The sequence below is a fragment of the Phoca vitulina genome, unplaced genomic scaffold (genome assembly GCF_004348235.1).
Source record: "Phoca vitulina isolate PV1807 unplaced genomic scaffold, GSC_HSeal_1.0 scaffold7, whole genome shotgun sequence".
Classification (NCBI taxonomy): Eukaryota; Metazoa; Chordata; class Mammalia; order Carnivora; family Phocidae; genus Phoca; species Phoca vitulina.
In genome coordinates this window covers 66,754,932-66,775,899 of record NW_022589710.1, presented here as the reverse complement: position 1 = coordinate 66,775,899, position 20,968 = coordinate 66,754,932, and the positions used below count along the sequence as shown (strand labels likewise).

Genomic DNA, 20,968 nt, shown 5'->3' with positions numbered 1-20,968 from the left:
CTGATTGCTGCACAGCCTTTCCTGGTCTACGCTTTCCCCTTGTTACAGGGCCAGGGAAGAAAGGCAACAGAATCAGAATTAGTAGATGTGAGTTCTAGTCCTGGCTCTGCTACTAACTTACCTGGTGACCATGACCAAGTTCTGACCCTTTCTAGGTTTATTCTCATCTGTAAAAGGGAGGTAATTTCTAACTAGCTGTGTGTGGTGTTAATTCAATAATATATTGTAAATGAGCTCTGGGCACTTTATGGCTGAATCGACAGAAGCTACCTGAGCTATATCCTAAGGTCTAGCTCTGAGTGGACAGAAGGAGATACCCATGTATTGCCTGGACACAGAGGGTGTTTAGTATCACCTCTCTTTCCCACTGGAAATGTCTCAAGGGACCCCGACAAGTGTGCTTCAGGGAAGTGAGAAGTAAACACTGTGTCCAAACAAGTGTCTCCTAGAGTTCTAAACCAGGGGTTATTTAAGGAGCTCTGCTGGTTCTCACGCTGCCTTTTCTTCCTCGAAGAGCTCACCCCAGGCCTTCACGGGCTGTCCCTCAGACGTGGTCTCGAGTACCCTTAACAGCCTCCTTTCTTTCTTCTAATGGTACGTCTCACTCAGCTCAGGCTGCCATAACAAAACACCAGACCAGGGGGCTTAGAAGCAGAGATGTACTTCCCCACACTTCTAGAGGCTGGAAGCCCCAGATCGAGGTGCTGGCAGGGTCGGTTTCCCCTGAGGCCTCTCTCCGTGGCTTGCAGATGCCACCTCACCCCTGTGTCCTCACATGGCTTCTTCTCTGTGCGAGAGCACCCCTGGCTCCTCTTCCTGGCATCTCTTATCAGGACACAAATCCTATTGGATCAGGGCCCCACCCTTATGACCTCATTTAACCATAATTACCTACTTGATTAACCCACTCATCTGATTAATTAAGCTTCATTACCTACTTATCTCCAAATACAGTCACACGGGGGGCTAGGGGCTTCAACCTATGAATTTGGGGTGGGGACACAATTCAGTCCAGAACAGGGTCCAAGACCACAGTCCTCAGTTAAACACCCAGATGGATACAAAACTGTGAATGTGGTCTGGTGATTCTGAAGATGGACGGCATGGTCACCTCTCTGGAGAGAAAAGTGATACAAGTTTTAGTCTGCTTTTTATTTATCTTGCACAGTCTTGTATATTCTTTGGGATTCTCTAGGTTCTGACAGATACTAATGGGGAAAAATGGAATTTATTGGTTCATATAGTGAAAAAAAAAAAAAAGGCTTTCGATTAAGCCTGGCTTCAGCAGAGCTGAGAGCCTGAAACACACACGCCATGAGAACTCCATGTCTTTGGCCGTCACTGACTTCTGCCTCCCTCTCTGTCAGCTTCATTCTCAGACACTCTTCCCCACATGCTGGCTGCCAGGGACTTGAGGCTTTCTTGGTCCCAACAGCTCTTGACCCCGGAAAAAAGCCAAAACGAAACACAGAAAACGGCATCTTTCCTAATAGTCCTAGCCCGAGTACTATGGAGGACTCCCGGATAACAGACCTGCCCCCAAACCAATCGCCACGGCTAGGAGACTCAGTCCAGGGGGTGTGCCAGGTGTGAGACTCGGTGCCGAGGGGGGTGGGGCTAGGCCCGCACACACCACACAGGCCTGTCAGACTGCTGGGGGTGGAATGCTGGCCCCTCTCCACCCCACCCCGCCTCTCCAAACAGGCTGCTGGCAAAACACAGTCTCTGTAGGAGGAACAGTTCCAGCTGTAGCGGTCTAAGGAATGATCTGATTGGTCTCCCTTCTTTTTAATTTCTAGATCTTTGTGCAACATCTTACCTATTAGAATGATCTCAAACTCCTATCTGTCTCTTTTGGCCAGGGGCTAAAAAACAAATGACTTATTTGAAGCAGGTAAAGAAGGCCCTCACCCCTCTCTCCATCAGTAGGAACTGCACTGGTATGCAAACTTGCAGCAAGTTTCTCTTCCTGACAGTCTTTGAAAAGAGGAAACATCAAGAGTAATTACATCAAGAGTGTGGCACATTAGAAATTCCTTTAAAAAACACACACGCAGATGGGCACATCTGAGGGAATGAGCAGTGTTAAAAAAAAAAAACCCTAACAACAACAACAAAACCAACACATGCACACTGTTGAATGAAATTTACCATTCTGGAACTGTCCAAAAAATTTCTTGCTGCCAGGGACATGTCAGAAAAATACAAAATAAACTGCCTTAGCAGTCCAACTTGGGGTGCAAGAAAGTGAATGAGCGAAACATGTTTCCTGATATTCCAACTGCATGATCTCATTAAACTCCAAAAACATAAAAACCAGCAAAAACACAATTTAGAAGGAAAATTCAAGGAACAAAGTATCATTTTTTAAGAAGTTTCATTGCATGTCAATTAGATCTCAATAAAACTGAAAGAAAAAAAAAATGTTCAGTTGTAACATACCAGTTATAGAACCCAGAGACAAAGAAGGCAAAATCCACTCATTCATCCAACAATTGTTAACTGTCCTGCAAATAGCTGGTGGATGCTGTGCTAAGGTACTAGGACAGAAATGAATTGGTAAATAACAATTAAAAACAACAACTTTGAGTTTCATTGTTCACAAAGCATTTCTGCATCTAAAATCACACTTTTCCTCACAATGATCCCATTTTACAGGTAGGGCAAATGAGACCCCAGAAGAACAAATGAATAGCCAGTAAGAGCAGGAGCCTGAATTCATGCTCACATGAGACTCCTTTTAACTTCTTCCACTTATGGATTTTGCTTTGGAAACTCTCTCCTTCCCATTTCTAATTTCCAGGCTCTGAATCTCCTTCCGCTGTAGCACAATTTTCGAGTGTCGACTAAAAATCAAGTGTTAGGCAATAGAAGTTCCTTCATTAAACGTATGTGTAAAGCTGGGGGTGAAACTCCCACCCCACGGGACTTCTCAGAGCCTTCGTGGGACTGTGCACTGTGCTTTTCCAGGGCAGCTGGGGCACGGTTTTTCTCAAACAACTGACCACGGAACTCCTGTTCCCCATGAAGCCTCTGTATGACTAAGATGACTGTCAAAAGCACAGGTCCTGGAGGCTGAGGAGCTCGGGTTCAGATGCCAGCTCTGGGTGATGCTGCTTCTGTGAGTCAGCTGGTGTGTGCCTTGGTTTTTGTTATCTGTGAAACAGCAGCTCTGTCCCAGGATTATGAGGACAGTGGTACGTGTGTTTATGCATATGAAGTGCCGAGCAGGTTGCAATGGTCATAGTTAAGGCTCAATAAAGGTGACATAATCATTTTTTCCACGAAACAGTATATAAAACAAGTATCACTAGAGTACCTGACAGATTTTCCTTGTTTTACGAAGTCAGGGTTGGAGGCAGCTGTGAAATGACAAAGCAAACACTGGCTCTTTAGTTTGAAGCTTTGGATCCGATTTCCAGCTCTGCCACCTAAGCACGTTGGGAAAGCACTCCAGCCTCTCGGAATCTACCGGGGTGCTTCCGAGGGGAGCTGATAATGGTAACCCCCAGCCCGCAGGCCTGCTGGGAAAATGAGGGGCGACAACAGAAGGGCCTGAAAAACACACGTGTGGTCTTGTTTGTACTGGAATCAGGACGAGTCAGAAACATTTCATTTAAATACGTAAGGGCATTTTAAGTTTCACATGCATTTTTATTAGCTCATAGACTTTTGTAAATCCCTACAGTTTTGAAAGTCTACCACCTAGCGCTTTTAGGCCTTCCTGTCGATCTACTGCCTGGACCAATTCTGCTCATTCAAAAGCAGGGCCTGCTCACTCGACTCAGTAGCTCTTTTGGAATCCTAATCAGGTCTCCATGCCGCAAAGTGAACAGACATCAAGAATGCAGCAACGGTCCTCTTTACTGCCATTTCCCCTTCCAGGGCCTGTAACAATGACTGACATATGGCCGGAGGTTAAAGAGAAAAGTAATAAAAGGTGTGGAGAAAGCATGATGCACCCAGCCCTCCTCAAGTGGGACAGATGGGATGCAGATGGATCAAATATTCTTTCTCCCTTCAAGTAACCTTCACTCTAGTCGAGAAAATAAGACTGAGAAAGATTAAATATCAGATTACACGTGATGGACCTCGAATGCTGTATGGGAGTTTAGAAAGAACAGAGAAATTCATGTGGATAAAGAGGTCAGGAAAGAAAGTGCGCACAGAGCTGGGTTTCAAAGGACTTCACGGGCAGACGACAAAGGCTTCGAGATGAGGAAGTAAGGTGGTATGTGCAGATCCGTATCCAAGCCAGGTTCCCTGGGGCAGCAGGAAGGTTCCTGGGAGCTGAGCTTTAAGAGAGCATGCAATCAGGCCACGGAGGGCTCCATGTGCAGGAGAAAAGGAGCTGGACTGGCAATGGACAGAGTTATAGTATAACCTGGTCCCCAAAGTAGGATATGTTCTCCTCGGTCCCCATCTTTCTTGAAGCAAGCTGTACTCAAGTCTTCAGTCAGGACAGGGAGGAGCTGATTCCCACTTGGTTCACACCAGGGATCTGATTATCATGAATGTTCCAACCAACACCAGGAAAACAAGGTTCTCACCTGTAGCAAAATGTGTCTACCTTCCTCTACCTTGGGAATCTCTACTTCCCTCACTTTAACAAGTTGGAGAATAATAAAAGCACGAGGTCTCCACTCTACGGCTTGGGAAGTGCTCCAAGTTTCTGACCATGGAAGCATCCTCTCTCCAGGAAAAGGAATTTCATCACTGAGTACAAAGACTTCTTTAAATCAGAGTCTGTTGGATGTCCTGATCATCATAAAGTACCCTAACCACACAGTTTTACCCATCTCCCCATCTCCCTGAAGGCTTTATCTTGACTTGTACACAGCTTCTGAACTACTGCATCCAGTCAAGACAGAGACCCGAGCACAACTTGGGAACACTCAGGAGGGAGGCCTGGAGGTGATGCCCGGCTTCCTGCTCCCGGTTCCTTCCTGGCTCCCCTGGGGTGCAGGCTGCACACCACTGGCCAAGACGTGATCTTCGACGATGGAGGAGCTCCAAGGTTTCCTGTTTTCTCCACGGCTCCCCAAGGAAACGCAGGCTGTCTTTTTTCTCTTCCAGCACTTGTGCTGATGAAGATGGAGGGAGGCCGGTGGCGAAGAACGCACAGCCAGATCAACGCTGGCATTCCGCAGGCTCTGAACTGGCTGACTGGAGTGAAAACATTCCTCTCGCTTATAAACAAGTACAAAGTGAACTCCTCACAGTCAAACGACTAGTCGTGCAGTTACTGAACCCAAGAAAGACCATGAACCAGCAGGAGTTCAGTTCAGACCGGAGGCCGTAGTCTGTACCAGCCACACACTGAACACTCCTGGATTTGTGAGTTCTAACGCACACGTAATAGTACATCTCTGGGTCCGGGGCTCTCAACTTTCCAAAGCTTCCATATGGCCATTGTCTTATTCTCTCTGAACCCCATCTCTGTAAAAAAATATGATTTCTATTTTCTGGGGGGACAAACTAAATCCCAGCGAAGGTAAGTGACTTATCCAATGTAACATGGTATCACTAGGCCTGAGGGTTTCCAGACTCCCAAGCTCAACCGCCTTCTGCGAACTCTGACGGGGAGGGTGCATCAGCATTACTGGCAGGGCCCAACACAATGCACGCACCTAGGTCCTACGTCTGGGTATCTGGACTCAGTAGGGCTGAGGTGCAGCCTGGGCCCCTGTGTTTAGATCTTGATGGGCCCTCCCAGTTGAGAACCCTCACACAGAATCCTTGACTTGAGGATCTTCAGTAGCTTCTCCCCACGTTCAACAGAACAGAAGCCCAACGTATCCTGTCACATGTGCAACAGCTCCTTCTTGTTGGAAAGGTGTTTGTAATTCACTCTGCACCCACCCCCCAATGGAAGAGACCTCACACGTTGTCGTACCTGTCCAATACAGCCCACATTCATTCAACAGACATTTATTTCCAACAGCAGACTCTGGAAAGAAAGAGATACAACACAGAGGAACGCAGAACAGTGAATTCTCAGCTGTGGCCAGAGTACGTAGGCACTGGGGGAATGTCCACACCTGGGGTGGGTTCTGGCTCTACTATGCTCATTAGACAGAAAGCACCAGACTCTCATGTGTCAACTGCAAGGAACTTAATCTCTCAGACCAGTCAATCTGCAAGCGGACCAAGCCAGGGTCCGGGCGTGCAGCTGATTAGTCACATCATGGTTGGTTTGCTGTGGCATAAACATTTCAACCAACAGGGTTATCTTCCAAGGCCTGATTTCTGGCACTCTGCGTCTGTGCACCTCTGGGAGGTGCTCCATTCTTGGTGTGGCAGGCCTCTTTCCTGGCTCCTGTGCAATTTCTAGCCCAGGATGAGGGTCTAACTAAATGCTTGGCTACTTAAGGGAAATTAAAGGAATTAATTTACTGAGTATCTACTAAGGCACCTTGCTAGATGCTTCATGTAAGAAATGTCCTTTAATCAGCACCATAACTCTGGTAGGTAGGCAATACCCCCACTTTACAGACAGGCAGACCAGAGCACAAAGAGCCTAAGTAACTCGCTCAAGGTAGCAAGACTACAGGAGAGGCAAAGGTGCCAGCTCCACTTCCCATGAATGTCACGTGCACCCTGAAGGTGAAAAGGGTTTACCTCTACAAAGCAGTGAACTTCAGGGCAGAGAAACCACCAATCGTGAGGAAGATAAAACAGACCTGGTTCCTCTGAGAAGGAGAAAAATCTCTTCTCAGCCCAAGTGTGGCTGGGAGCACACACCGTAGCCCACTCCCACACCTCGGCTCCTCCCCTCCCTTATTTTCATCCACCCAGACCCCACACTTCTCCAGAACTCACTCAAGAGATACGTCCTCCTAAAAGTCCCCCTTAACTCTCCATACAGCAAAACCACATCCTCCTCTTTCCCATGCACCTTATCAGTGTCCCTAAGAAATTTATCTTACTTTTCAATGTTCATTTGTCTTTGGCTACCCCACTCCATACTTCTGGTGTTGGTTCAGCACCTTTTCAGGACGGTAAATGTCTGCATATTTGCAGTTTCTACTATGGCTTATATTTAGTAAATGTTTAGGAAGTGTTTTTTCAGTAAATGGTCATCCTGATTGCAAAAAGGCCTGCCCTCCTTCCAAAAGACATATACAGAGTGTTCTGAACCTACACAGTTGGGAGATGCTTTTGCAAGTATCCTAAGTAGCCAGCAAGACTCCCACGGATCCAGGTTGGCATCGTATTCCGGGATTCCTTCCTCTGAATGAGTCCAGTTAAAGTCTTTCCTCCCAAGTTTTGTTCTTTTGTGTTAAACATAAGAGATTATGACAATGCTAAGCAATGAAAAATGGGGAATGGAAATCAGGACTGTTTTAAAAAGTAACATCTGAACCAGTTAAATATTAACTAATCAAGCTTCCATTAATTCCAAAATATAAAATACAAACATTATAGCAAAATTTTGTCATTTATACACTTCTTTCCTATATATTACCCTCAAAGTGGCCCCTTTCCTACAAGTGAAGTAACTAAGGCCTAGAGAAATAAAGTGACTTGCCCAAGGTCACAGCTTTTTACGTTTACATTATATAAACTGAACCCAAGCCTTTGGACTCCAGATCCATGACATTGCCTCTCTTTGAGCAAAACTCAACAATAATTTTAACACTTATTTAATAACAGAGGATAGATTGATATTTTTAAATGCCATCCTAACAGCTAAATTGTTTCCCAAAATAACATTTTGCTTGTGGCTAGTCAAGCGCTAGGCAAAGCTGTCAGTCAATGCAATCCGTCTCTCCTTCCGCTCTCCTGCTCTGCTTTTCTTTCCCTCCTCTGCCACTTCCTCCAACCAGGGGCTCCTGCTGTCACCTATTAAAAACCCACACAGCTGTGCTTTCTTTTTTTTTTTTAGATTTTATTTATTTATCTGACAGAGAGAGACACAGCAAGAAACGGAACACAAGCAGGGGGAGTGGGAGAGGGAGAAGCAGGCTTCCTGCTGAGCAGGGAGCCCGATGCGGGGCTCGATCCCAGGACCCTGGGATCATGACCTGAGCCGAAGGCAGACGCTTAACGACTGAGCCACCCAGGCGCCCCACAGCTGTGCTTTCTAATAGACCCTGGGAGACCAAAGACAGTGTGATCATAAGCTCCTCTCAGGGACTGTGACTTATATAATTCAAATTATTGTAATACCTGCAATATCAATCTTGTGGACATTTACCAATCACTCGTAACAGTTGGTAGTGATAGAAGATGACTGAGCTATGCTCTCTGACTTCCAAGAGCTCAGACTGTAGGAGGGCAGAACGGTGTGAAAGAAACACTGCTGCACAATTACCCTGTAGGAAGTACCCCAGAGAGACGGGGTGGAGGAGCGGAGGGTCAATCTATTCCACCCTAGGTGGGGGGATCTTCCACTCTTCTGTTCTCCACTTTCCCACAGACATGGAGGGGTGCCAAGAGCCAGGCACGACACCAGCTCCGGACCCACTGGAGAGACTCAGGAAGGTGTGCCAGCTGGAAGACAGAAGGTCAGTTCACAGGGTGGCATTCCAGGCACAGAGTGTCTGGGAAGATGAACTGAATTGAAACTGATTAGACCTCCTTGCTGGGTCACTTCAGGCAAATTACCCAACCTCTCTGAGTGTCTGTCTTCATTTCTTTCATTCATTTAGCGAGTATTTATTAGATACCCGCCATGTACAAGGCACTATGGATACAGCAGTGAAGAGAAATAGATTTTTAGTTTTATTTTTTTTAAAGACTTTATTTTTTGAGAAAGAGAGGGAGAGAGAGAGGGCACAGAAGGAGAGGGAGAAGCAGACCTCTGCTAAGCAGGGAGCTTGATGCAGAGCTCGATCCCAGGACCCTGGGCTCATGACCTGAGCCGAAGGCAGACACTTAACCAACTGAACCACCCAGGTACCCCTCAGAAATAGATTTTTAAAACCCTACCTTGTAGCACTTACAGTCTGCTAAAACAAATAATAAACAATTACAAAATTAAAATCTGTAGCACGTAGATGGTGGTATATGATCTGGTGAAAAAATAAAGCAGAGTGAGGGGGAAAGGGAGTGCCCGTTGTGGTGAGGGGTATGTTAAAAACAGAAGTCGTGGCCATAGCTGAGCAAAGATCCCAGGAAATGAGGAAGCAAACCATGTGGCATCCAGAGGCAGAGGCCAGAGGAGGGGACGCCTGGCGTGCTCAAGAACAGTACAAGGCCAGTGTGGCAGGGGGCGTGAAGGACACGGGACACTGTCAGAGATGGAATATGGTGGCGACAGGGCCAGGCTGAGCAGACCCTGCAAGTTACCCCAAGAGCTGGGGCGTGCACAGGCAGGCGGGAAGCCACTGGAAGGTTCTGAGCACAGGACTGACACAACTTGATTTGACATTTTAAAAAGAATAACAAGTGAAGAACCGGGAGCAGGAGGACAAGGCAGACAGGAAGCTGGGAGGCCAGTTACAAGGCCACGGCGGTGAGTTGCGTGTGAGATGGTGACAGCATGGACCAGGTTGGTGGCACTGGAGACGCTGAGAAGTGGTGGGACTCTGGGCATACTTTGAGGTAGAGCTGACAGAGCTCCCCCTGACGGCTCAGACATGGAGAGTAAGAGGAGTCAGGGATGATTGAGCAGCCAGAAGGAAGGCCGGGCTGTGGACAACTAAGGAAGGTATGGCTTAGGAAAAAACACGAGAATAGTGTTAGATGTGTTGAGTTTGAGATGCCTGGTAGACTTCCAGATAGCAACACCAACCAAGCAGGGAAGACATGGGACCAGTGCGGGGAAATGTCGGGGTGGGAGGTATATGTTTTGGGGTTGTCCATATCCCTGAGCTTCTGCTTTCATTGACGTTATGTGGCTTAGAGTTACCATGGGCGAAGCAACTAACGGTGTGTGGGACAGAGAGGCACTCACCAATCCAGTCCTGCGCCTTCCCCATCCCTGGCCAGCCCAGTCCCCAGATCCTGTTGATGATGAGGCTTACGTGCTTGCCGCAGTGTGACAGTCACTGAACCTAAACACCTGTCTGGCGGACTGCAGGGCCGGGGAAATGAGAGGGGTGAAGGCCGGCTTGGGCTCCACACTGGGTGGGCTGTCCTGGCTCCAGAACTTCAGGTCTTCCCCGATACCACTCATTTTGATTCATTTCCATAATACAGTGAAAGAGCAAGAAAAGTTAAAACACTTCCCAAGACTAGATATGAATCTGAATAAATAAAGAGCTGGCTGGAGTTTGAACCTCAACGCTTCCATAAAATAGACTCAAGTAGTGACTTCCCGTTTTCAGGTGATTGACACGTTCCAACTGGGGATTTTACATCTCAGAGTTGGTATACCACATTCCTTCCAGAAATAAATCAGAATAAGTATCAGGAATTCTGAAAAACAGTGGTTTCTGATTTGGGTTCCATTCTCCCTTGTGAGATTATAGAGCCAAAAATCACACCGAAAGCTGTTTCTTCTGGGGATGGCAGGGAATGTAGCCTGCATCCTGGGTCTAGAAGGGGAAGGAAAACTATAGAGTGTTCCACAAAGCTGTCTCTAGGGGTGCTCAGAAAGCAGTCTCTGCGGTGTGTAGGAACTGGTAAATGTTTACTAAACTATGAATTCAGGAAGCTTCTCATGTAAGAAGTTTTTTTTAAAAAGGTAAAAACATAGGTGAAGTGTGTCTACCACAAAAGCCAGCTAGAACAGCTTGCCTGGTGTTAGAATAATACAGTCTTGAAGTCAATGGCAGGCAAAAAAAGACCCTCACCATCTGGAAAATGCTGGCCCAACCACTCAAGCTCTCAGGATTCTGCAATTGTGTGGGTTTGGCCCCAGCAAATCATTACGATCGTCAGCACGTTCTAGAGTGAGATCGCCTGCAGCGATTCCTTATGAAATGTGATCGGAGTTCTCCGGCACTACAGCACCTGGCGCGTGCTGAGGAGGTCAGCTGGCAGCTTTTCGACATGCTCTTCTGAACTAGCACACTCAACGGGCACCATGGCACCAACATCAGGCCTGCCCCGAGCTAGCCAGATCACTTGCTTGTTTCTCCTTCCTTATTAAATCCTCTGAAAACGAACTGTGTCAACTGCTTATTTATTAAGGCCTTACTGTGCGCCAAGCAGTTTTAGGCACAAAGGAGACAAAGTTAAAAACACGGGAGACTCGAAAGCTCTCAAGGAACTCATAGTCCAACACAGAATAGTGGTGTGTACGTGTGTTCATCCGAATGAATGTGGCCCGTGTGCTCTCGGGGTTGGGGTGTGTGCATGGAGGAGCATGTGCGTGCATGAGGCCAGTAAACACGTGTGCATAAGCTGACAGAGTTGCCCCCAGGTCCTCTCCTCCATTATACTCACGTAGAAAGAAAGATATAATGTATAAAGTAAGTTCATGTCATCTCATTTAATTCTAACAGCATTATAGACTTTCCTATAGAAAATTCATACAGAAAACTGAGACTAAAAAAAGATGAAGAAACCTTGCCAAGTCCACACAGGCCGTACATGGCAGAACCTGGGTTATAAACCAATTCCCCAACTCTCACCCCTCCCCAAGAGGAGGGGGCTGTGGGGACTATCACGGTCATAGCTTAACCTCCCATGAGCATGCCCGCTTCTGGTCCACTTGCCTGAACTTGAACTGCAGCTTCCGGCTCTGGATTGCTTTCCTGTACCTCCCTGCCTTTGCCTCAGACTTCCCATCTCAGTAATGACAGTCTGTCTGCGCTCCCCAAGCCGATGGTTCTGAAAGTCTGGTCACCAGACCTGCAGCATCAGAATCACCTGGGAACTTGCTAGAAATGCAGATCCTCAAGCCCACCCCAGACCTACTGCTGGACCTGAGCCCCTTGGAGGGGGGCCCAGCAATGCGGGTTTTCACGGGCCCTCCAGGTGATCTACTGAAGGACAGACCCTGAGCACCACCCTGACCTAAGCTAAAGAGCTGAGCTCCTCTGTAGTGCCCGTCGCCCCACCATGTTCACTTGCCCCCCCCCCCCCCCAAAGCCCGTGACTAAAGAAGAAAGCCATTTAATGGTCTGGACCTGCAGCAGTCACAAAATGCAATCATACCCAGCAAAGTTCTTCAGGGCCAGCTGAGGTAAAGCTCGAAGCACAGGTAACAGACCTCCCCTTTCTGGTCGACTTCCCACAGATGGCCCCACTTTCTCAGTTCAGGAGTACAGCGGCCTTCAACCTGACCCCCTTCCAACTCATCAGACCCAGTTTGTGGGCTAGGAGCTCAGCAAAGTGGGAACAGGCTTGTTGATACATATCCCTCTTCCCTAACCAGGAAAGGAGGTGAATAGCTCCAAGCTCTGCTCAAGGCAGTTAGCTAAGGCTTACTCCATCTAGAATCAATACTAACAATAAGATATGAACCTCACAACTGTATTACTTTCTACAATCCCCAAAACTCCTCTGTACCTCTCAGAAGGATCAGAAAAGCTAATTTTCAAACTGGGATTAGAACCCAGGACTCCCAATTCACTCTCTATGGACCTATATCTACTGTAACATGTCAGGCAAAAAACAAATTCTTGTTAGTTATCTAGTGGAGCCACAATAAAACAGTAAGTTCTGGTCACCGTGTAAGGGCACAGGCCCATGTCACCAGAGCATGCTGCCACAGGGAAAGAATGTCCTTTTCACAAGCCCAGACCATTAGAAATCATACAGAGACACTCTCTGAAACAAAGGATAACTTCCTATATCCAGAGCTTCAAGTTTACAGAAAGGGTGGGGGACAACCCTTATAGCCCTGCTTTTCTACGTGCAAATCTGGGGATCTTCTTATCCACTCCCTTGATTTTGATAAAAAGGTCTCTAATTTCCTCTTACAAATAATGAAAGGTGGTTATTCTATCATCATTTTAACGTCTTATGCAGCAACGTCCTTCAGAGGGAACAAAAAAGACCCGCAGAGACAGAGCTGAGGTCCCCACACAACCACCCCCTTGCTCATCGATATGGTATTTACACTCTGTTCTAAAATATACCGAAATTCCATTTGAGAAATGAGAGGCTGCCGGAGGTTAGGAGCAGACACACACATACACACTCTCTTCCATATGTTCCAAAAGGTGGAAATATGCACACGAACGATCAGATCACCCTCCCATTCCGCCTCCTTTATTTTCATTTCTTAGAAACTATCTCTGTTGGAACATCCCTTCCCACATTCATACCCAGAGACAGATCCGCGGAGAGGAGATGGAGGAGAGAGAAGGAATAAGATTCACAAAAGACTAATTTGGAGCATTGATAATTACAGCAGCTGAAGAGCTTACAAAAGCAGAGAAGGACCCTGCTAACAAAACACCATCAGGGCACTTCCCAGAAAACTGCCCAGGCATGAGATTACTATTAACAATGAGGGAAAAATCAGAGCCAAAATCAAATCTCAACTAAGCGGGCAGACTTGCAGAATTTTTCACCTTCATTGCTATGATTAGCATTTTTTAAAAGAGCAGTAGACTCCATGAGTTTGACAAAGGAAGAAAAACAAAAGATAGCAAGAGACTCATTCTGCATAAACAGTTGCTATTCTGCATTCATAACTCTACATCATCCACAGCAGCTCGAGTGAGGCACAAGGTGGGGTCCTCAGCAAATTTACACACGATCAAACCAATTATCCACGCTGCACTTGTGCATGCAGTAAACACCCTCCACCTGCACCACCTCTCTGCCTCCCACCCCCACAACCGGGATCAACCCCACCAAATGCAGAAAAGAACCCTTTCTTTTTGGGTGAGAACCAGCCAGAGCCTAAGCTGTCATTACACAGCAAAAACCTAGGGAGAACAAAAACCCAGCGGCAGACTCATGTAGGAAGCCCAGAACGTACCTGAATTCTTCAAATGCAAACATGACCTAGTCAGAGACAATTTCCTTCGATTGTCGGGTAGCCTTTTTGGTTCGGAGGACAACCATTTAGTCAGTCAGATGGTGCAAAGTGCAGAAAAAAGAGGCGGGGTTTCCACACCCCCCCAATATTCTGAAGTAAAAGGCTTTCTGCAGACGGGGGCCTGCAGCCTCCAGCTCCACCAGCTGCTGACAAGCGGCAGCTAACAGGGGAGGCAGCCAGAGACCATGTGACCGTTCCAGCAAGTCTGATTAATGCAGTGTATGCTTAGGCTCCAGGCTGGGAGCTGGATTAGCCCAAAGAAATAAGTCGAACCCTGGGCACGCCTGGGATCCTGGATGAATCACATATATGTCCCAGCCTCCCCCCCACTAGAAATTTGCAGGTTGGCAAGTGGGAGGCAAAGGCCTAAAGGAATGTCACCGGCTCCATGGCGACCTGCCCAGTCACCTCATCGGCCGCTGCTGTCACCATCAGGTATGGCCAGCTGGTCAGTGAACAGTATAGAGCGATACCAGGCTGCATTTTACTGAAAATTCTTCAGAGTTCCACTGCCAAACATTTGTTCAGCACAAATGCATAAACTGCTTCAGAATCACAGAAGTCACATTCTCTGCTCATCACTTCACCATGAACAGCATGACCTTGTAGGTCAACCGTGATGAATGATCTCATTGACTTAATTATTCATTTATTGAGTGCCTAATATATACCAGACTCTTACCAATTCCTTGAGGTACAAAAATTACCATAATAATTTCAGAAGTGGGCGCCTGGGTGGCTCAGTTGGTTAGGCGACTGCCTTCGGCTCGGGTCATGATCCTGGAGTCCCGGGATCGAGTCCCGCATGGGGCTCCCTGCTCAGCAGGGAGTCTGCTTCTCCCTCTGACCCTCCACCCTCTCATGCTCTCTCTCTGTCATTCTCTCTCTCAATAAATAAATATCTTAAAAAAAAAAAAAGAATTAAAAAAAATAATTTCAGAAGTTAAGAAAAAGGAAAAGATGTTAGCCAAAAAAAAAAAAAAAAAACCGAGAGAAATGTTTACCAGTTTGGAAAGCCCAAGCTGGCAAGATTCGGCTGTATTCTGAAACTTGCCATTAAGGAGATGTTCAGCATTTAGAGTGCAAATCTTTATAAAATAAGGAAGACAGATCTCAAATAAAAACCTGTGAGTCACTCTTGACTTTCTCTCCCTCACAACACAAATACAATCCGTCACTAATTCTCATTCCTGCCTCCAGAAGATTTGAGTCCAGCCCCTCCCATCCCATGCCCTCAGCACTTCTCACAGAGCCTTGCGCCTTAGCACTGGTCTTCCTCATTCTGCCCTTCTCTTAAATCTGATTCTGATGCCCCCGCCCCTTCCAACCCTGCATTAGTTCCTCGGGACCCATGGGATTATGCAAAAATGCCTCAGCCCCGCAAAGAAAGTCTTATTTCTCCAACTCTTCCATTAAAACTCTTCACAAACCCCCAAATTCAGGCAGACATTCCCAGTTCCCAAAATATGCCACGACCTCCTTCCTTTGGTCCATGAGGCAACTGGCCCAGATTATTCCTTGTTCCCTGTGTGACCCTCTCACGCATGCTCCTGCCCCCAGGAGCCTGCACCACCCCCAGGACAGTCAGCTGCTCTCTCTACTGCCACTAACCCACCGCACAGCACTCCACCTGCCCCACACATCCCTGAGGCCCGTCGGGCAGTGACGTGCATTCCCAGAGCCTGGCACAGAGCTGGACAAAGAGGAGCCATTCAATAAAGGTCTGCGGCAGGAACCTCCTTTCACCTCTGCCTTCCATCAGAGAGGAGAGTGATGGGAGTACAAGTATCCACACACGAAGGTGCTCTGGGATGACTATGCCCCCTTCCCACGTTCTCTCTACCTTGAAGAGCAGCCAGAGTCCAGAGCCTGACTCAAAGAAATGAAGCGGTAACGGCAGACTGATCAGTGAGCACGATTTGGGGGGAATCCTGAGATCCCTCAAACCACACAGCAATCATCAACTGAGCTGATCCAGAATGCCTTGCCCAATATTCCTGACAAGTCTCTGCCTGGGACCCTCCAGCGACAGCAGCTTCTTGGCAGAATCATGATATAACAGAAAACACAAGAGATTCGGAGTCATTAAATAACCGAGTTTATGTCCCAGATCTGCCACTTCCTGACTCTGTGATCACTGGCACGCAACTTGAGCTGTCCACGTCCTGCTCCCCGCATGCACAGCTGGAGGAATGCAGATGCTGCCCATGCCTCTCTCACAGGACGGCTGCTGGGACCCCACAGGACTGCACCCTTGGAGCTGTGAGAGCTCCTTGTCGAGTGCATCAGGTTGCGGAATGTTCTCCATCATTGTCAGTGCCTCACAAGGCCGCCTCTCCCTGACAGTGCTGATAGCTGGACGATCTTCTCTATGGTGAGACCACCCTCCTCAGTAAGTGTTCTGTCTGCTCACTGGTAGCTCATTTATTTTTTGGGTGGGGGTCAAGGTATTTCTGTCCAGAATTCTCAGGACAAGCGATGTGTGTGTGTGTGTGTGTGTGTGTGTATGTATGTATGTATGTGTACATACATATATATACCATGTACGGATATATGTATAAAATCATTGTCCTAAATCCTAAGTTTAAAAAAGCAGTAGAGACTATCTAAGTCTTAGGAAGAGCAATTCACCCATACCAAATACAATGAAATGAGGGTGTTATTTATTAAACTACCTTGGGTACAGTCATAGATGGACGGGGGTAGGGGCAGCTGGTAAGAAATCAGACACAAGCTTCTTGAGGGAAAGGAGATTTAGGGCATTCTGTTACCAGTCCTTCCTAGCCTCAAGGACGGGGCTAGTAAACAGCAGACACTCAACAATTACTTTTGACTGATAGAGGTGTTGGGTGGTCTAATGGCCAGAATGTATATTCTTGGGACTGTCTGCAAGGTATGGGGAGGAGTAGCAGTGGTCTTAACTCCTAGACATCTGCCATGGTGGGAGCTGGCCAGATGTGCTTTAGCCTGGCCACGAGGCAGGTCCAGTGTAGCAGAGGCCCGGGGGATGGAGACCTCTGGACTTCATGCCTGTTTTCCATCAGTAATGCAAGAATATCTTCTTGGAATGCTGATTATACCTTTCAGGGCAATTCATAAGGTCCTAGTACAAGCTAGGTTGTAGCTTGTTGAAACCCAGAGTTGGTGAAAAATCTCCAAATCCCAGAGCCAAATGTATGGTAGACAAAATTTTATGAGATTCCTCAATTTACTAACAAGGAAATAGAGGCCAAAGAGGTTAAGTAACTTGCTCAAGGTCATACTGGTGTCGAGTGGCAAAGCAATGACTCGGAGCCAGGTTGGCTTAATGCCAGCGTTTGCCAGCCCCGTGCCCTCTCGGGTCCCAACACCAGTGATCCAACAGCTGCAGGCAAGCCGCAAGCAAGGCTTACCCCACAGGCAGCGTGTGGCTCCGTGACACCGCCGGGCCACGGCGACCGTCTGGGGGGTTCTTCCACCCGGCCAGCCCAGGCTCGTGCCTGAATGTCATGGGCAGGCACACGTCTGTAAGGGCTGCAGGGGTGCTTCAGCTGCTGCAGGAGGAGCTAGAATCCCGTGTTGACAGGCGACCAGACCTGGGATGGAGTTGGCTTCAAAGGCCAGGCACTCCATTCGATCACTGACAGCACCCAAGCTCCAGGAAGAGGGCCACAAGTGAGGGTCCGTGCCTCCTGACAGCTCCACGCCTCCCTCAAGAGGCCGGGAAGGCACTTCTGTGACCACAGAATGTTAAAAAACAAAAGGTCATCCCAGGTCATCTGCCAATGACTCAAGCCTCGGACAAAGCCTGTTCCTGCCGTGGGAACTTTCGGGTTTTTTGTTTTTTTAATGTCCCTTACATGGGACATAAAGCTGAAAAATGTAGAGGGTTCTGGTTGAAGGAGGAGTGGAAGGGCCCCCAGTTCCTGCCGCCAGGCTTTCCCCTCCCTCTGGCAGGGGCAGGCCGGGCTCAGCCTGAGAACACCTGGCTTACATGACCGGCAGCCCCCTCAGCGCTGACGTTCTGGACGGGGGTGGGGGCGGGGGCTCTCTGAGCTTGGGTCCTCACACTCACCCTCATTAATCTGGACTCACCCCTAAGAATAAAAGCTGTCCTCCGGCCTGACTGGCCATGTGGGCTGCCTGAGGAGTCCTCAGAGAAACAAACATGGAGATACTGAATACAAACATTCACAGGGGGTGCTTCCAGGCCCCTGACAAGCTGGGAAAGCTAACATTCCTATGCACGCAGTAGGCTTTTGCTCAAAAACTTGTTGAATTCACTGAATGAGCCTTTATTGCAGTTGAATTAACCTTTCCAAAAATTTAAAAAACAAACAAAAAAAATCCCTTCTTCAACTGATAAGAAATGTGAGTCCTACACGCTGAACTAATTCTTTCCCCCAAATTACATAATTCAAGTGAACTTCTACAGTGACATTTAGCTTTAAAATAAAAGTTTTAAATAAAGCCATCCCTCACCTCTATTTTGAGAATTCTATTTAAACTAAGAGCTACCCCTAAAAAGCATTCTACTACAAGGCAAACACAATTATATTTTTCAGTCTACCACTACTCAGCAGTAGGAGTTACTGGTAATTGTTTCTGCTTTCCTGTCTACATCAGTCTCTCTCAGCAAATAAGCACTCTCTAAATATCTGTGCCAGGTTACTGGAGATTCTCTTTGCATTCACTCAACAAACAGCTGGAGGGCTACTATGCTAGATGCTACTCCAGGTGCCGCAGAGAGAGCAGTGAGTCCTCAGGCTCCCAGTGCTTGCTTCTAAGGAGGGAAGGCAGATCATGAATGAATGAAGACGAGATTATAAAGGACAACAATGTGCCACAGAGTGACTGGGAGCTACTGAACTTAGCAGAGGTGATAGGAAAGACCCCTCAGGGAGTGATACTTATGGCGAGATTTGAATGACAACGGAGGGGGGGGACAGTTGTGCAAACCTCAAGGAAGGATTACTGCAAGCAGAAGAATCAGCTGAGGTGGGAGGAAACAAGCTTGGCTGTCACCCTCTCATGCTGTGTGGCTGGAACAGAGGAGTAAGGAACAGAGGAGAAGGAGAGGAGGGCAGAGAGGTCAGCAGGGCTTTAGCAGCCAGGGAAGCCACTGTGGAGTGTTAGGCAAGGGAGTAAAATGACTGGATTTTCGCTTTTAGAAGGAACGTGGAAGTGGGGAGACCAGTCAGAAGCTGCTGCAGCAGTCCAGGTAAGAGCTGACAGGGTCTGGACTCCAGGGGCAGCAGGATATAAGAACAGAAACAAGTTGATGGATTACAGGTATGTTTCAGAGATAGTCTTTCTCACAAGCTCATTGTTTCATGTGGTTCTCAGGTTAGTAACAAAGCAGAGCAAAGATGGAAAATACTTGAACAGAAATACTAAGCATCCCACGAGGACCAAATGCCAAAGAAGTGTAAGTCTTCACCACTCTAGCCCAGGGCTGGCACCCGGAATCATTCAATAAATAGCTGTTGAATTAATGAGCCAGCAGTTTGTAGACGGAGAGAGAAGGTTTCATAAAAAGATGAAATTGGATGAAGTCAGCATCCTCTTTCTGGTGCAACCATCAGATAAAAGGGCAGATTATCCTTTTGAATAAACAAGCGCAGCTGCTCCAATGTCACCAGACAGAACTTTGCCAAGAAAATCTTACCAGGAATAGAGGGAGAGTCACGAAGATAAAAGCATGCAAAGCAAATTCACATACTCCATCAAGTACTTACTGGGCACCTGCCGATACGTCCAGCACCACCCTCTGAGAGACGAGGAGGTGAAAGAAGATTCAGACACACCTGAGGCCTTTCTGACAGCTGGGAACAGGCCACAAGGCCTCAGAAAACTCAAGGAGAGTCACTGTTGGTAGATCATTACGAAGGTGTCTGCAGCTGTGACAAAGGATTTTATAGTTCCGGCGTGCAGCAGTCCGTGAGCTTGGAGTGGGAACAGCTGAGCTGCGCTCTGAGCTCCACCCCTTACCAGCACAGCAAGTCACTTTACCTGTCAGAGTGTCCGCTTACTCACCTATGAAATGTGGGTAATAATTCCTGGCCTGCTCCCTCACAAAGAAATTGCGAGGGCCAAATACAATAGTCAGTGTGCCAGGGTTTTGTAAATCACATGTGCTACATAAATAAATGATAATATTATCAACAACACAGGAAATCACCCTTTTCTACTTGGTGCCACTGAGGTCTTGACAAGACAGGAATTTTACGTATTTATCCAGGTCACATTATAGATGATCCATAAATGCAACTGATGATCCAAGTGACCAAGAGAGTTTATAAACATGCATAACTGTGGGAATTCAGGGCTAAAAGGACCTCACAGTCAAATAAGTCAAACCCTACTTCGGGCAACAGCCTAGCCACCTAACTCAGATGCTTATCTCCTCAATATGTGTTCACTCCGTCAAAGTGTAATTTTCAAAAGCTAAAAACCTAACGGTCATACAAAAATATAGAATGCTTGTGTCAAGGACTGATTTAAGTCATTATGAGGGAACAGCAGGATGACAAAGCTGGTTCAAAGGTTACACAAGAAACAGAGTCAGTGGCAAAAAAGAATGTTGTGATAATCTTGCAAAGTTAGATCCCAAACTGGCTCATGGCCCACAAGGCAATGACACTGTAACCTTTGTGGTTATCTTTTCCACTAAACACAAATCATTTAGATCTCTACCAGACCAAAATCATGTGTAACTAATCCATCTTCTACAAGTTAGCATCCAACTTTACAAAAGGAAGTCTTCTCCAAGAACATCAGGTATCCCTTAGGTGGGCTTGCTAAACGATGCTCTTGAGTGATACCGAAAGAACACACAATAATCTTTCCGCCTTTGTCCAAGTTGTAGATAATTTTCCTATAATATCTCACCATAGCTTATCATCCATCCCCATGAACTGGTGGATAAGTTCTTTCCTATCTGGTCCATTTTTGCTATTGCCCCATTTACATCCTCTTATTTTGTGAAAATCCTTCAAATGATTGAAGTAAATTCTAAATTATTGCCTGTTTCCTTAGGTCAAATCATCCTGAAATGGGGAGGGGGATGCTATTTTCTAGAACTTCCAGCTTTCGGTGCTT

At 47.1% G+C, this 20,968-nt stretch overlaps 1 protein-coding gene across 3 annotated transcripts in view; it reads right to left on the bottom strand.

Moving 5' to 3' along the window:
• The window catches only part of EVL (Enah/Vasp-like), a 145,450-nt gene that overhangs the window by 96,245 nt on the left and 28,237 nt on the right, over positions 1–20,968 (bottom strand). The window contains exon 1 of one of the 3 annotated variants that reach the window (XM_032405921.1): positions 13,829–14,087. The exons of 1 other annotated variant lie outside the window; for it this stretch is intronic. In XM_032405921.1, the coding sequence (XP_032261812.1) occupies positions 13,829–13,851 (23 nt within the window). In that variant the 5' untranslated portion in view covers positions 13,852–14,087. Of the gene's footprint in view, positions 1–13,828; positions 14,088–20,968 lie in introns of those variants that run through there. One more of the 3 variants, XM_032405917.1, reaches the window with a different exon arrangement.